Source organism: Schistocerca gregaria, chromosome 4 (assembly GCF_023897955.1).
Source record: "Schistocerca gregaria isolate iqSchGreg1 chromosome 4, iqSchGreg1.2, whole genome shotgun sequence".
NCBI lineage: Eukaryota > Metazoa > Arthropoda > Insecta > Orthoptera > Acrididae > Schistocerca > Schistocerca gregaria.
In genome coordinates this window covers 499,429,458-499,445,620 of record NC_064923.1, presented here as the reverse complement: position 1 = coordinate 499,445,620, position 16,163 = coordinate 499,429,458, and the positions used below count along the sequence as shown (strand labels likewise).

The following is a 16,163-nucleotide window of genomic DNA, read 5'->3' as shown; positions in this document are numbered from 1 at the left end:
GTCGGTAGAGCACTTGCCCACAAGAGACAAAGGACTTGAACATTTAACAAGGAAGCGTAAATTTAGCACAAGTTGTTGTGTGGATGCAGTGTAAGAATATCAAATTTTTCAGCCCAGACGTAAATACGTGAACTAATACATTTTTTAAGGATTTGTACAGTTGCTGAAAAAAATGGAAAAGCATGAAATTGCAAAAAAATGGGAAATAGAGGCATGGGAAAGCTAACATATTATTTTGTTATTGTCTTAAACTGTACTTAATTGTGTATAAAATTCCACAAAAACAATTCTTTCTTTTGTCAGATAATTTATGCCTCTTATTATTATTATTAACTGTTGCTATTTTTATTGGCAGTGGCTGTAGTTGTATAAACTTATTGATAAGCATGACTGTTATACAGCAGATGCTATTAACTTCACACTCTTCAAGTTTTTCTGACTCTAAAAATTGATGAACACCCAGAATATATACTTGCAAGCGGCCACTATCTGCTGCACCTACATTTTGAATTCCGTTAAATAGTTCCATTTCACTTATGAAGTCCGCAGCAACACTCTCCTGATTAACAGTGTCTTCTCAATTAATAAAATTATTCTGTTTGAATTACCATTGTTATTTAAATATATATTGCACTACGTGCAATTTATAATCAAAGTAACTATTCACTGTGTCTATTTCTTTACTTGTTCAGTGTTGCTTGAAAATTGAGGCACCACAGAAAATGCCAAATTCACTCACACTGGCACTGGCAGACAGGTTCCAGAATCCGAAGATTATTGCAGGATCCAACATCCCTGTAACCCATTTCCGTACATAACAAGGGCGTTGGGTGCTTGCTAAATTACCATGATGCTGCCGCCTCTCTCAACTAAATTAACTTTGACACATATAATCCAAAGACTGACGATTTATGGAGCAGATAATGTCAGGTACAATGAATAACAGTTGTTGTTAGCAGATCATGACCAATATGATTTATTGTTGAAAGCACAACTCAAAGCAAATACTTTGAAATGTGCAAAATTTATAAATATTCTGTATGCCACCATACAACACTGATCTTTTCGCACTGAAACCCAAACCAGAACAAAACCAGACCAAATAATCATAATATAAATAAATTAGTAATATCAATATCGACTTAAGCATAGTCTCAGGCTGACCATTCAGTTCAGATGTTCATTTACAACTTTACAATTCAACCGCAGACAGCCAGCTGCCTACCACCAAACTAAGAGCAAACACTCAGCCACAACAATCAGAGTTTATTCAAAACATTTTCAGCGGGTAGCGATTACTTTGAAGTCCTACATCAACATAACCAGAGGTAGCTATAACGTAGTCACTGCAACCAACCAGACTGATAAATTTACCCTGAAATGTTACTGATAATAGCAAAAAAAACCTTGACATGTGATGATATAGGATCCTCACAAGCCCAGAACAGGAGTGACTGACCTCCTGATCCATGGGAATACTTTCGTGAGAAGTTCACCGCTACAACAATCCTGCACTCGCTGGTGGGGCAGAAAGGAATCCTTACAAGTGTTCACTTGTGTTCCTCTTTCACGCACCACAGGTTTGGGAGGGAGGGAGGGGGGGGGGTCGTACTGGTTTTTATAATGAACAGCTGGAAGTCAAATTGATTGTGTGGAAACGGTTGCATACTGTCTTGGTCAAAACAGCCATACAATTGTCTGAGAAAAGAGCAGTACACAACATGTTACATTCTGCTTGGGGTACTTACAAGCCACAGTTTACGGGTTGTGATCATCGAGCTGATACTGTTGTCTGCAGTTGATCAGTACTAACCAGACCTTTGGTATTTTTTCTCTATCAATTGTGGCTTAAGGTTCAAATTTCATTGCTGTAAAGTATGCAGATTCAGTGACCAACTTCCTATACTGACAAGCTTCTTTTGCCATTAAGTGGCAATGAGTGCATGGGCTAGGTTTGAAATGGTTCTACGAGGCATCTTTATAGACTGAACAGTCAACACAAACCACATTGTGCTTTCACTGTTGGAGATACAGCACACACCGCTGAAGCGCTCTCACATAAATCACATTTTCACTTCATATGCACAATGGGTGTAAGCAGGGTAAACACAAACTTTGCAATTTTAAACTCCACTATCAAAATTTTGGAGTTTGTTCAGAGGTATTTTCTGAGTATTTTACTACAAGGGCCTGTGGTCTCTGGTGGCTCATTACAGAGCTATGGCATTATGAGAGCTTTCTTACCTTGATTTATATTGTTGTATCTACACTGCACTGAAAATACCTGTGCAACCGTGCAAATGCAATGATGTACACTTTGTGTTGTTTGGAAACAAACTTATTCTATTCACTCACGGTACCTTGCTGTTGACAACAGTAATACTCACTTTAGTCTTCGCTCTCAAAATTTTGTTCTATCCTGCTCAGTTCTATCCCAGGTTTGTTTTTATTTCATGTGTAAGGCGTACATTATCAATGATACACAGTAGTATGCATAGTTTTACTGATGAATAATTGATCTCTATGCACTTCAACTCACACACACACAGAGACAGACAGACAGACAGAGAGAGAGAGAGAGAGAGAGAGAGAGAGAGAGATAGAGAGAGAGAGAGAGAGAACTGAATGAATTTAAAAGATTACCAGGACTTATGAACTTCTGTAAGAAACAAATTTTACAAGCCATCTCTGTTTCATCATTATGATCTCTACTTCACAAACCATAAATTCTAATACTTACTTACATAGTTTTCATATAATGACAGTCATATTTGTTTAGCAAAGTTAAGGCACCAATATAACAATACATTCAATGATGTGTCTCATTTACATACATTTACACACTTGTAAAGTGACATATTTACGTTAAAAACGTTTCTATGTAACAACGTAGTGCATAAAAGGAAGATGAGTAGTGCAAAGATGGGAAGAAAATATGTTACACTTTCCACAACTGATCCTGCTAGTGTGCTTTTTTTTCATTATATTTCCCAAGTTGGCACTGTATATCTCTATCACTCCACATTTTATAACAACTACTACAGTCTTGTTAACAATGTTGTAGCAACTTTTGTTGGATACTGTTCATCCAGCTGTCTGAACTGGAGAGCACACTTTTTTCTTTCAGAAACATAACCTAGTTCATTATACAGCAAGGCCTGGAAACAAGAAAACAATGAGAGATGAAACTTAAGTATTGCAAGAAATTATACTCATGATAGTGAGAATATACAGCTTACTTTCAGATATACAACATCCTTCATCCGTGAGTATGCTTCTATTTTGAAAAATCCATTTTGTGCTTTATGTAGCTGTTGTAATGCATTGTTAAGGATAGCTTCCCGTGCACTAGGAGGCTTTGAGGCTGCTGAAGCTATTTTACATTTGGCATGTAGCAGAAGACCCCTGGCTTGGTCATAACAACCTCCGTGAGCAACAACGACTGGTAGTGCTTCATCAATTAATTTAAGTGCCAAAGAAGGCAAAGCCATCTGCAACTAAATATTTTTCTACTTAAAATATTTTCGTTATTTTTAACAAGTGCTACAACTGACTACAAATGTTAACAATATGATATAGCAGTTTAAACAATATGTTACTGTTACGAGTTTAGAAGTTTTTTTGTTTTTGTTTTAAATTCTCGCTTCATGAAAGCAGTTTTTGTATGGTTTCCAATCTTCTGTTTCCAATAAAAGCACCACCTTGAGCTGCTCTAATTGTCCTATATAGTTGCCTGTGGGTCACAGACCATGCTTCTCCAAGCTGAGTGGTGAAAACAATAACTATTGCTTGTGAGTCTTTGTCCACGGCATAAATTAACTTCCACTTCCCTGAGGCTCCTTTGTCTAATATGCCATGTCCTTATGTTCTGCACCATGGCACCACACTGTGAAGCTCCACCTCTGTGTTCACTTGGTGTGAGAAATGTAGTGACTTTAGATCCATGGGGCTGCCTGGTAACAAGTGGTCTCTTTAGTTAGAGTACTAACTACTTTTCAGTGTTACCATGTGTATCAGATACAAGCTGTGTTGTGCCCAGTGGCCAATGTAAACTACTGATGGACCACGAATTTGCAGTATTGTATCCTATCAGTGATGAACTGTTTGAAATGATTGTACCAAATATTAGGTCTACAACTTTGCTTCCACCGTTTTGCAATAAACGGCAGTAGTGGAAAGTAATGGTGCAAGTAATTTGTCATAAGTGTCATACAGTAAGCTTAGCCATTTGAGAACATAATGCCATCAAAATATCAGTCTATTTTTTATTGTATCATTAAGTTATTCTCGACTGAATACGTCACCTTATGAGCCCAGTTATTGTCATCTGCCGGAGGTTTTAATTTTCTGCTTTGATATGAAGTAATCTGCAGCTGACGCTCATAAAAAGCTGGGTAAGACCTATGATGAGACACCTGTTAGTGACAGAACTTCACAGGAAATTGTTTCCATGCTTCAAGAATGGTCATTTTGATGTTGAAGACCGGCATGGTTGTGAAAGAGAGAAAGCTTTTGATGCTACTGCAACGGATGGGAACAATCACAGGAGATCGTTATCGAAAGCAATTGATGTGTTTGAGCCAAGAACTGAAAGACTAACGGCTACACTACAGTGATAGACATGAAAAAATGATTTTAAAGCATGACACTGCAGGACCCCATGTCGAAAATACCGTCAAAGAATACCTGGAAACGTCGAAATGGGAAGTTCTACCCCACCTGCCTGTATTCTCCAGACATTCCTACCTCTGACTGCCACCTTTCTCAGTCTATGACACACGACCTAGCTAACTAGCACTTGCGGGCACATGAACAAGTGTAAAATTGGATCGATTCGTGGCTTCCCTCAAAAGATGCCCAGTTTATACACTGTGGGATTCGTATGCTGCCCTAAAGCTAGGAGAAAGCAGTGACCAATGATGAGCAATACTTTGAATCGTAAATTTTTTGTAAGTTTTTCGCAATAGAGCCTTGAACTTCGCGAAAAAATAGCGGAAGCAAAGTTGTAGAGGCAGTAGATATGACAGATAAATTCAATCACAATTTCTTTTAGTAAGGGCATCATGGGGACAACCAAAGAAGAAAACTAAGTCGCTTCTTTTTTTATTTAAAAAGGATGCTACACATTCTGGTTTATAATACGTTCATAAATACATTCTTCTGAAATGGAAGCAGTACCATTTGTGATTTTCACAGGAAAAAAGGTAATAAAGTAGTCAAAAGGGACTTTCCTGCTTTCATGGAAGAAAGTGAATACAACATTATGCTATGTTTCATTCTGAAATGAGTTGCAAATGAAGAAGTGACAGGAAGTCGCTTCCATTCCTCACAGGCAAAACTAGCCAGAGTACCAAATTTAAATTAGATTTTTAAACAGAATTCAACCAATTCTGTAGCAAACTGTAGTCATATGCACTTTGTTGACAGATTAATATGTGTTAGAACAGGTCTTGAGGTTGTCAACACCACTACCATCTTTGTCATCATGAATGTTCAAAACTTCACTGAAAAGTTTTAATCTGTCACACCTTTCCACTAATTCTAGAAGTTTTTCCCCATATTCTGCTGAAGTAACACACCCAAAGGAAAAAGACTATCACCTACGGATTGTTTCTAAAAATTAAACTTCATCTTACACCAGAATATGTACAGATGTGAATCTTTTGCAATACTGAAACTATATGTCAGATAGGAAACAAAACACTGATCTTTGGTATTCATGTGGTTTGCTGTACCAACTGAATCAGGCAAGCATGCTTCAATATCGTACAAAAAGCTTCAAACCACCAGTACATCTCTCTTGCTAAAGATTGCCGTGATACTGTGGTTAAGCCATTTCATGACTAAGCCTACCACCTAAGCATGTTATGCCAGCAATATGTGGAAGGAGGCTGCTGTATTAATAAGAAAAGATGGAAGCTTTGAGCTATATTCAAAGCATGTATGGTTGGAAGAGTGTTGTCACTAACAGGAGAGGATGCAAGTCAGAGCCCTTGGTCAAAATAAAATTTTGAACTTTCTTATACTTATTACGTAATGACCTACTTCTACTGAAAGTCTAATCACATTCTACTGACAACCAATCTGGCCAATACGTGGCTCAGTTATTTGCAACTGCCTTACATCAAGTGCACTAATAAGCAAATTAATGAGCCTCTGTATGTCCATTTTTCAGAGATAACTGCGGTACCTGTTGACAGGTGATGTTTGAGCTGATCGCTGTCTCAAAAATCTACAGATACCAGTTATTGAATGCTGGCCTCTATTGTGACAGGACCAGAGATGGAAATCTTCCTACATGTCAGTCGGGGGAGCTGAAGGTGGTGTAATATATTGCCAAAACTGGAAGCCTAATAAAATAACAATTTGGAAATTTAGACGGTTAAAAGGTATTTGACTTGACATTCTGAAATTAATGAGCTTTAATTTAAAACAATACCAGAGGCTTTAAAATGTTCTAGCCACTTTGTTACCATTAGTTTTGGTCTTGTCAAGAATTTAGTACATTTCTGAGCTACTAAAACATAACAAGTAGAATCTATACAATGACACACTGCTGCTGCCATTGGGGATCTCCCAGATTTGAGGCACGAAAATTAAACTGCTTGATACAAAAACAGTTCACATCTTTTTTCAGATTACGATCTAGCAGGAATTCCTTGCCACTGGAATGTTTCTAACTTAACTCAAATGATACTATCGAAAAGACGCATATGCCACCCAATAAACTATACACACTTACTATTATTACTTCACCCATCATTAGGTTGGTTGACAACATAACTTAGTGTTCAGGATTCTTCCTTAATAAAATTCTCTCTAGCTAATAGCCATGTAGCAGAGCTTTCAAGTTAAGTACTCTGGCCACTGCCAAGTGGTTATTAAGTCATGTAGTTGATGTTGATAGCACTGTACAACCCTTTATGGTCAAAATAATAGTGATGGTAGAGAATCCGAAACTGACTATTTTGACATATGGAACCAAAGATGATACAGTCTTGATTGAGCAATGTGTGAGACGTGTTTGGAAACTGCTGTCTTGATAGGTGCGGAAACATACTTAAAAACAACACACAATCATCTATGATGTGCCCACAGAGCAGTTTGTTACTATTTTTGGTTCATGACTGGTTGTTGAAGGTGGAACATTATTTGTAACAGGAACTTGCAGACATGGATTTAAGTCCAGAAAACTGACAAATGCAAAGAAAATTGTTTTTTAACTGGTTTCACCTTCACTGGAAGAAATTTATCACAATGGAGAGGAAATTATGAGAAAATAGGCTTTTCAAGCCACGCAGAGCTGGCCAAGATTCTACACAAATAATTGTTTGCATGATTTGAGAAAGTGGTTTGGGTCATGTGAAAAAGTTTCAACACACACCTGTTTACTTTCATGCAAAATGCCCACTTTGAAGAACAAGGGTATTGATGGAGCAGCAATTATAGTTCTGTTATAAAAAAAATGTGTTCCAGTGATGTGATCAAAGGATTTTTAATCCAAAGTTCAGTTCTGCCAATTGAATTTGTTGAAATGCATGCAATAAGACTGATGGTCACCACACAGATTAGTAATTACAAGTTAAAATTGTCACTATACAGGGTGGTCCATTGTAGCGACCGGACCAAATATTTCATGTAATAAGCACCAAATGAAAAAACTACAAAGAATGAAACTTATCTAGCTTGAAGGGGGAAACCAGATGGCGCTATGGTTGGCCCGCTAGATGGCGCTGCCATAGGTCAAACATAAATCAACTGCGTTTTTTAAAATAGGAACATATTCATGTAGTACATAAAGAAATATGAATGTTTTAGTTGGACCATCATATTTTTCGCTTTGTGATAGATAGTGCTGTAATAGTCACAAATGTACAAGTACATGGTATCACATAACATTCCACCAGTGTGGACGGTATTTGTTTCGTGATACCTGTGTTAAAATGGACTGTTTCCCAATTGCGGAGAAGGTCGATATCGTGTTGATGTATGGCTATTGTGATCAAAATACCCAACTGACGTGTGCTATGTATGCTGCTCAGTATCCTGGATGACATCATCCAATTGTCCAGACCGTTCGCTGGATAGTTACGCTATTTAAGAAAACACGAAGTGTTCAGCCACAAGTGAAACATCAACCACGACCTGCAACAAATGAGGATGCCGAAGTAGGTGTTTTACCTGCTGTCGCGGCTAATCCACACAACAGTAGCAGACAAATTGCATGAGAATTGAGAATCTCAGAAAAATGTCGGTGTTGAGAATGCTACATCAACATCGACTACACCTGTACCATATTTCTATGCACCAGGAATTGCATGACATCAACTTTGAATGTTGTGTACAGTTCTGCCACTGGGCACAAGAGAAATTACAGGACGATGACAGATTTTTTGCATGCGTTCTATTTAGCGATGAAGTGTCATTTACCAACAGCGGTAATGTAAACCAGCATAATATAGAACACTGGACAACAGAAAATCCATGATGGCTGCGACAAGCGGAACATCAGCGATCTTGGCGGGTTAATGTATGGTGCGGGATTATGGGAGGAAGGATAACTGGCCCCCATTATATCGATGGCAATCTAAATGGTGCAATGTATGCTGATCTCCTACATAATGTTCTACTGATGTTACTATAAGATGTTTCACTGCATGACAGAATGGCGATGTACTTCCAACATGATGGGTGTCTGGCACATAGCTCGCGTGCAGTTGAAGTGGTACTGAATAGCATATTTCATGACAGATGGACTGGTCGTCGAAGCACCATACCATGGCCCGCACGTTCACCAGATCTGATGTCCCCTGATTTCTTTCTGTGGGGAAGGTTGAAGGATATTTGCTATCGTGATCCACTGACAACGCCTGACAACATGCTTCAGCGCATTGTCAATGCATGTGGGAACATTACGGAAGGCAAGATACTCACTGTTGAGAGGAATGTCATTACACATATTGCCAAATGCATTGAGGTTGACAGACATCATTTTGAGCATTTATTGGATTAATGTGGTATTTACAGGTAATCAAGCTGTAACAGCATGCATTCTCAGAAATGATAAGTTCACAAAGGTACATGTATCACATTGGAACAACTGAAATAAAAAGTTCAAACGTAATTACGTTCTGTATTTTAATTTTAGAAACCTACCTGTTACCAACTGTTCACCTAAAATTCTGAGCCATATGTTTGTGACTATTACAGCACCATCTATCACAAAGCGAAAAAAGTGGTCGAACTAAAACATTCATATTTCTTTATGTACTACACGAATATGTAATAAATAATGGGGGTTCCTATTTTTAAAAATCACAGTTGATATCTGTTTGACCTATGGCAGCGCCATCTAGCGCTTCAACCATAGCGCCATCTTGTTTCCCCCTTCAAGCTAGATAAGTTTCGTTCTTTGCAGTTTTTTCATTTGACACTTATTTGGCCCAGTTACGATCAATGGACCACCCTGTACATTTGTTTCTGCCAGTACAGAAAGATACTAACTAGTCATCTCGGGCGTGGTGTCTACAGAAATAACTACAAATAGGTCTTACAGAATGAACCTTTCATTCCAGATTATAGTTTATGTTTTTATTAAACTCTCTGACAAAGTAAAACAGTATGACATACTTGTATGCAATCTGCCAGAACACCTTCACCATTCAAGCCTCCATATACTTTCAGTGGAATGGAATATCTTAACTAAGGATATTGTTTAGAATTTCTCTGCCACATTCTAGGGATTTTATGTCACCTTAGCCAAGTCACAATCTCACTAGAACCACTATAGATGAATGCTGATCTGCAATAGTTGGCAATGATACCACTTTGAGTAGAATCTGTTGTTATACAGGGAAATGTAGCTTACATGAATCACATTGTTTACAAACTTTTCACTCACATTTGTCACCAATGACGTCACTGAAGCTCAATACAGGAAGTGAGAAGAAGTGTCTTATCTGAAAAGCTCTATCTCAATTTGAAAGCAGATAATCTTTGACACTGGATAAACAATGTAAAAATTAAGTGCTGCTTCCTAAAAGCATTATAACTCTAATGTTCTTTACGGTTTGTTGATGACATTGTAACTCTTTCAGAGAAGGTAAAGGATGTGAAAGGTCAGTTAAATGAAATGGATAGCCTCTCAAAAAGAGGTTATAAGATGAACACCAACAAAAGTAAAATTAGACTAATGGAGTAGTTCAATTAAACTGATGGAATTAAGATTGTGAAATTAGACACCAAAATTTGTAATATAGTTTTGTGCAGTGAGGCACACAAGTAAGTATGCATGGAATAACAAAATCACTTTAATCAAAACACTGATCGTAAGTTCCATACAGAGGCCATGTAAATAGCTAAGCCGAGTCCAAACAAGTAACAAATGTCCTGAGAGTGGAGTCAAGTGAGCAAACGAATGAACAGTATCAGAATGAGGAAGAGAGCCCTCTGCTCCAGGATTACTACAGCTAGGTTGCTAGGTGGCATTGTTCGTGGACAGTGCGTACTGAACTCGCTGCGATACTGCCATCACTGCTTGATCGTGTCGATGCCTGGAAGCTTGACCCATGCCGCCAGGCACCAGCACAGTTGAGTTTAATTTTAACAAGATATGCCAGCGGTCTATGTCTTGTTGTGTTCGAAGCTAGTGTGGCTTCCGTGCAGTAGATGTGGCAACAAGGGGATACCACAATTTTGCTCTCTTACAATTAGTAAGAAAATAGCTGTGATTGGCAAAGTAAATAAGGCATAAAATGCAGACTGTCAGTAACAAGAAAAGCATTTCTGATAACGAGGAATTTGTTAACAATGAAAATAAACTTCTAGTGGTACAAAATCCGTCCTTAGATTATGTGCAAGACACATAGCCATATACTAAAATGAAATGTGTATGATAAGCAGTACAAGCAAATTGAGAACAGAAGCTTTTGAAACTTGCTGTTACAGCAGCAGCCTGAAGAGCAAAGGTGTAGATCAGATAACAGATGGATAGGTGCTGAATTGAACTGGAAGAAAAGACCTTCATGGCAGAACTTCACAAGAAAATGGCCAGGTAGACAGGACACAGCTTGAGGCATCGAGTAATGTTTAATTTGCTGATGGAAGGAAATTTTCAGGATAAAAATTATAGAGGGACACTAAGGCTTGACTGCATTAAGCATAGATAACATGGAGAGCTGCACGAAACCAGACCGCGACAGAAGGCAGCAGCAGCAGCAACAGCATTTATAACTAATAATATATGTTAATTTTAAATACATAACAATTAACATAACTGTAACTCAAAGCACAAAAACAACTTCCTTGTAGATTTATAGCAATAATGCAAAGTCCTCCATGGAAAGATCCTTAAAATAGGAGAAAAAGCAAACACTTCATTGTAGAGGATTGGTGCGCCATGCACAGAATCATGTAATAGGAAACAGTTAACACTAGCTTTTGAACTCTTGCTCTTTTTCTATTGAGAGAAAACACACACACACACACACACACACACACACACACACACACACACACACACACACACACACAGAAGCCTGCTGTAGCAGCAAGTTTCACCCTTACAACATACTTTTCCTTCTAGATTTTGTCTGTTTGTCTAATGTTCTGACCAGATTTCGTATGGTAACAACAGAACGATACAAAAAATTCAGAAAATCATTGGCTTTGTGTCATGATTCAAAATAGCATGCACATGGCTAAAAAGTTACTAAATGGGTCGTATGGCAGATCCTTTTGTAGTGTGCTGAAACCTTTGATGCACCATACACAATTGAATGTTACCAAAAAAGCTGATGCGCAAACGAGCTGTTTATCTTTTTGAGTTAGTGTGGAATGTCTACATGCTTGAACATCAGTTTCTTCAACTTTAATGTGAATATTCAATTATATAATAAAATTTGAAAATGTGTAATGTTATGTTTCATTAACCTAGACATCATTATCATCATCCAACCAATGCAAAATATTTCGTTTTCCAAAAGGACCTTGTTAGTTTTGCATTCTGATGCTAAGATCTTAAACTGCAGGCCCACACAAAACAAGAAGTTTGGAATCTTTACAGCTTCAGAACGGCCTTCAAAGTGTATTTTATTAGCCCTTTAAATTAACAACTCCTATTTATGGCATGACAACTAACTACGTTAAAGGTAAACAGGGCTGCTATCTTGTATGCAATTGTTATTCTTTGATGATGTCAGCATACTTATTTAGTGTTAAATACTGCAGTTTACAGTTGCAAAAGAAACAGCAGCTTTCTATACAGTTGCAAGTTTATTGTAGTCTTTATAAGCACTACCAGCAATAGCAAGGTAGAAATATTGATACAGATTACAGCAATTTTTAACAGTTGTGTGCTGCGGCGGCAACTAACACTCCATTAAAACTTAATGGCACACACACACACACACACACACACACACACACACACACACACTGCAATTTTCCTTGTGTTTAGTGCACATCAGAAATAATTACCGATTAATATCAGTTGTTAATTGATCTCTATACTTCAAACAATGGAAAGTCTAGGTTGGAATATCAACAATCATGGATGGGGTAGATTGCTATTCATGGTAAAGATGACATGTTAAGCTGCAGATAGGTACAACGAAGAGACTGTGACACATTACATTTTCAACCAAAGCCTTCATCAGAAAAGGAACACACACATGCAGTCACGCAAGTAAGCATACCTCACACACACGAGTAGTATCTCAGGCCAGCCTGCCTGAGCAGCTTGAGAGAACAGCCACATGTGTACGTATTTTTCTTTTCTGATGAAGGCTTTGGCCGAAAGATTAATTTGTAGCAGTCTTTTTTGTTGTACTTGTCTACAACTAAATGTGTCCTCTTTACAAGGAGTAGAATCTACCCTTTCCATAGTTGTTAATAGCTCTAAACTTCATAATTTTAGACTGTAATAACTCCGACCTTACAGGAACAGTTAGTTAATCTCCTCCACAGGAAGTGTTTAATAGCCATAAAACCCAATGCAAGGGAACAACATGGAGGGAAAAAGAACAAAAGAAAAGGTGGAGGGGGAAGACGTAACGTGGAAATCCTATTACTTGGTGTGCTGTAAATTTTTTTAATTTACACTCCTGGAAATTGAAATAAGAACACCGTGAATTCATTGTCCCAGGAAGGGGAAACTTTATTGACACATTCCTGGGGTCAGATACATCACATGATCACACTGACAGAACCACAGGCACATAGACACAGGCAACAGAGCATGCACAATGTCGGCACTAGTACAGTGTATATCCACCTTTCGCAGCAATGCAGGCTGCTATTCTCCCATGGAGACGATCGTAGAGATGCTGGATGTAGTCCTGTGGAACGGCTTGCCATGCCATTTCCACCTGGCGCCTCAGTTGGACCAGCGTTCGTGCTGGACGTGCAGACCGCGTGAGACGACGCTTCATCCAGTCCCAAACATGCTCAATGGGGGACAGATCCGGAGATCTTGCTGGCCAGGGTAGTTGACTTACACCTTCTAGAGCACGTTGGGTGGCATGGGATACCTGCAGACGTGCATTGTCCTGTTGGAACAGCAAGTTCCCTTGCCAGTCTAGGAATGGTAGAACGATGGGTTCGATGACGGTTTGGATGTACCGTGCACTATTCAGTGTCCCCTCGACGATCACCAGAGGTGTACGGCCAGTGTACGAGATCGCCCCACACCATGATGCCGGGTGTTGGCCCTGTGTGCCTCGGTCGTATGCAGTCCTGATTGTGGCGCTCACCTGCACGGCGCCAAACGTGCATACGACCATCATTGGCACCAAGGCAGAAGCGACTCTCATCGCTGAAGACGACACATCTCCATTCGTCCCTCCATTCACGCCTGTCCTGACACCACTGGAGGCGGGCTGCACGATGTTGGGGCGTGAGCGGAAGACGGCCTAACGGTGTGCGGGACCGTAGCCCAGCTTCATGGAGACGGTTGCGAATGGTCCTCGCCGATACCCCAGGAGCAACAGTGTCCCTAATTTGCTGGGAAGTGGCGGTGCGGTCCCCTACAGCACTGCGTAGGATCCTACGGTCTTGGCGTGCATCCGTGCGTCGCTGCGGTCCGGTCCCAGGTCGACGGGCACGTGCACCTTCTGCCGACCACTGGTGACAACATCGATGTACTGTGGAGACCTCATGCCCCACGTGTTGAGCAATTTGGCGGTACATCCACCCGGCCTCCCGCATGCCCACTATACGCCCTCGCTCAAAGTCCGTCAACTGCACACACGGTTCACGTCCACGCTGTCGCGGCATGCTACCAGTGTTAAAGACTGCGATGGAGCTCCGTATGCCACGGCAAACTGGCTGACACTGACGGCGGCGGTGCACAAATGCTGCGCAGCTGCGCCATTCGACGGCCAACACCGCGGTTCCTGGTGTGTCCGCTGTGCCGTGCGTGTGATCATTGCTTGTACAGCCCTCTCGCAGTGTCCGGAGCAAGTATGGTGGGTCTGACACACCGGTGTCAATGTGTTCTTCTTTCCATTTCCAGGAGTGTATTACGTATGTTTCAAATGAGACTAAATGGTGGCTTCTGAAAACAAAGTTGGCTGTACTCTCAATGAAATTTCTTTTAAAACACTATCACAAGCTGTACAGGATGAGTCAAATGTCGCAGTACACCATGTTATGTCAAAAATCCTGCAGAAATTGTGAAACCCTAATATCTAGTAAGAAATGGGTGATGTGGTCTATCTTTTACGGGATGTACTGAACATAGGCACCATCTTTAATCTAAGTGGTGTTTTTTTTTTTTTTTTTTGGAAAGGGTGTCATGTGATATATCAAATGACATCAGTGTTTTCTGAAAAGTTGTCCTGCAAACATATCCGAAGTAGCAGTTATGGTTCAAAAGTTACTACACATTTTGGCTGGAATTACAGGCTAGACTGTTCTCCATAAAGGACACTCATTAATGTGTTCAACATGATGTCCCTCTCAGTAAAAGCAAATTTGAAGGTGCTCAATGCAATCATCATGCACTCACAGAGGGTTTTTCGCAGAAATGCTGGCATGCGCTTCTTCTTCGCTTTGCTTGAGATATTGTCTGTTTCTTATTTTCTCTGCATATACAAGCTGCTTTATTCAACCCCACAGATAAAAGTCAATTGATGTGAAATCAGGTGATCTGTGTGCCCATCCACAGAACCACATCTGCCAACCCAATGACCAGAAAATTGACCATCTAACCACTGACAAACAACTGTTCCATGTGGTGAAGCCTCATCCTGTTGGCAGTAAGATGGAAAGCTGCCATCTTTATTCAGAAGTAAGGGCAATGCCACTCCTTGCAGCATTTCCAGGTAGCGTTGAGTATTTAGGTTCTTGTCAATGAAAATGGGTCATTCTCTGCTAGGTGCTGGAGTAGCTGAATCTTGAATGGGTTCCACTCATAAGAATGTATGATCAGTGACTGCCTGATTCCATATTCTGCTGACAAACATTGTGTGCTGAAGTGTGGGCTCTTCATGAAGGGCACCAAAACCATTGTTGAGATTGTCTCATCAGTAGCATTTTTTGGAAAGCCACTCGCTGCCTAGTCGGCTAGAGTCTCCCTTTCCCGGAATTCTGATATTAAGCACCTGGCAGTGTTGTGTGAAATTGGAGGTCTTTCTGGGTGCAGGTTGTTAAAATCTGCCGCTATGAAATGAAAACTCTGTTCTCCAGACATCAAAATGACATCAGTTCTCTCCTCCTTGGCCAAAGCCATCTGCAGTTACCTGCAACAAAAAAAGTGTTGCAACTTTTGAACCACAACTGCTACTTCAAATCTGTTTACAAGGACTGAACCAGTCAGAAAATGCAGATGTTATCCGATCACACGACCTCTTTTCCATAAAAAAGGACTTAGATTAAAGGTGGCCAATTTCAAGGTTTTCCCATTCCTGCAGGGTTTTCGACGTAACAGGGATTATTGCGACATCTTATACACCCTGTATTATGGAATGCCTACTCACATAGTATCCTTGGAATTGTAAAAGACATCTAATCAACCCGGTGCTCTTTATCTGAAAGGAGGAAGTCCTGAGAGGACTATAAATATTGGAAGTAGTAAAACTATCCACTCACTATGGTTGCTTGTGGTACATGATGAATTAGAGGGGTGGCATGGGAAGTGGGAAGGTTGGGGGGTGGGGGGGGGG

General features: G+C 39.9%; 1 protein-coding gene across 2 annotated transcripts in view; it reads right to left on the bottom strand.

The window, feature by feature from the left end:
• Window positions 1–1,203: 1,203 nt before the first annotated feature.
• Window positions 1,204–16,163, bottom strand: part of LOC126267167 (anaphase-promoting complex subunit 5) — a 151,306-nt gene continuing 136,346 nt past the window's right edge. The window contains exons 12-13 of one of the 2 annotated variants that reach the window (XM_049972125.1): window positions 3,240–3,497; window positions 1,204–3,158 (exon numbers count right to left, since the gene is read on the bottom strand). In XM_049972125.1, the coding sequence (XP_049828082.1) occupies window positions 3,039–3,158; window positions 3,240–3,497 (378 nt within the window). In that variant the 3' untranslated portion in view covers window positions 1,204–3,038. Of the gene's footprint in view, window positions 3,159–3,239; window positions 3,498–15,516; window positions 15,741–16,163 lie in introns of those variants that run through there. The other variant, XM_049972126.1, reaches the window with a different exon arrangement.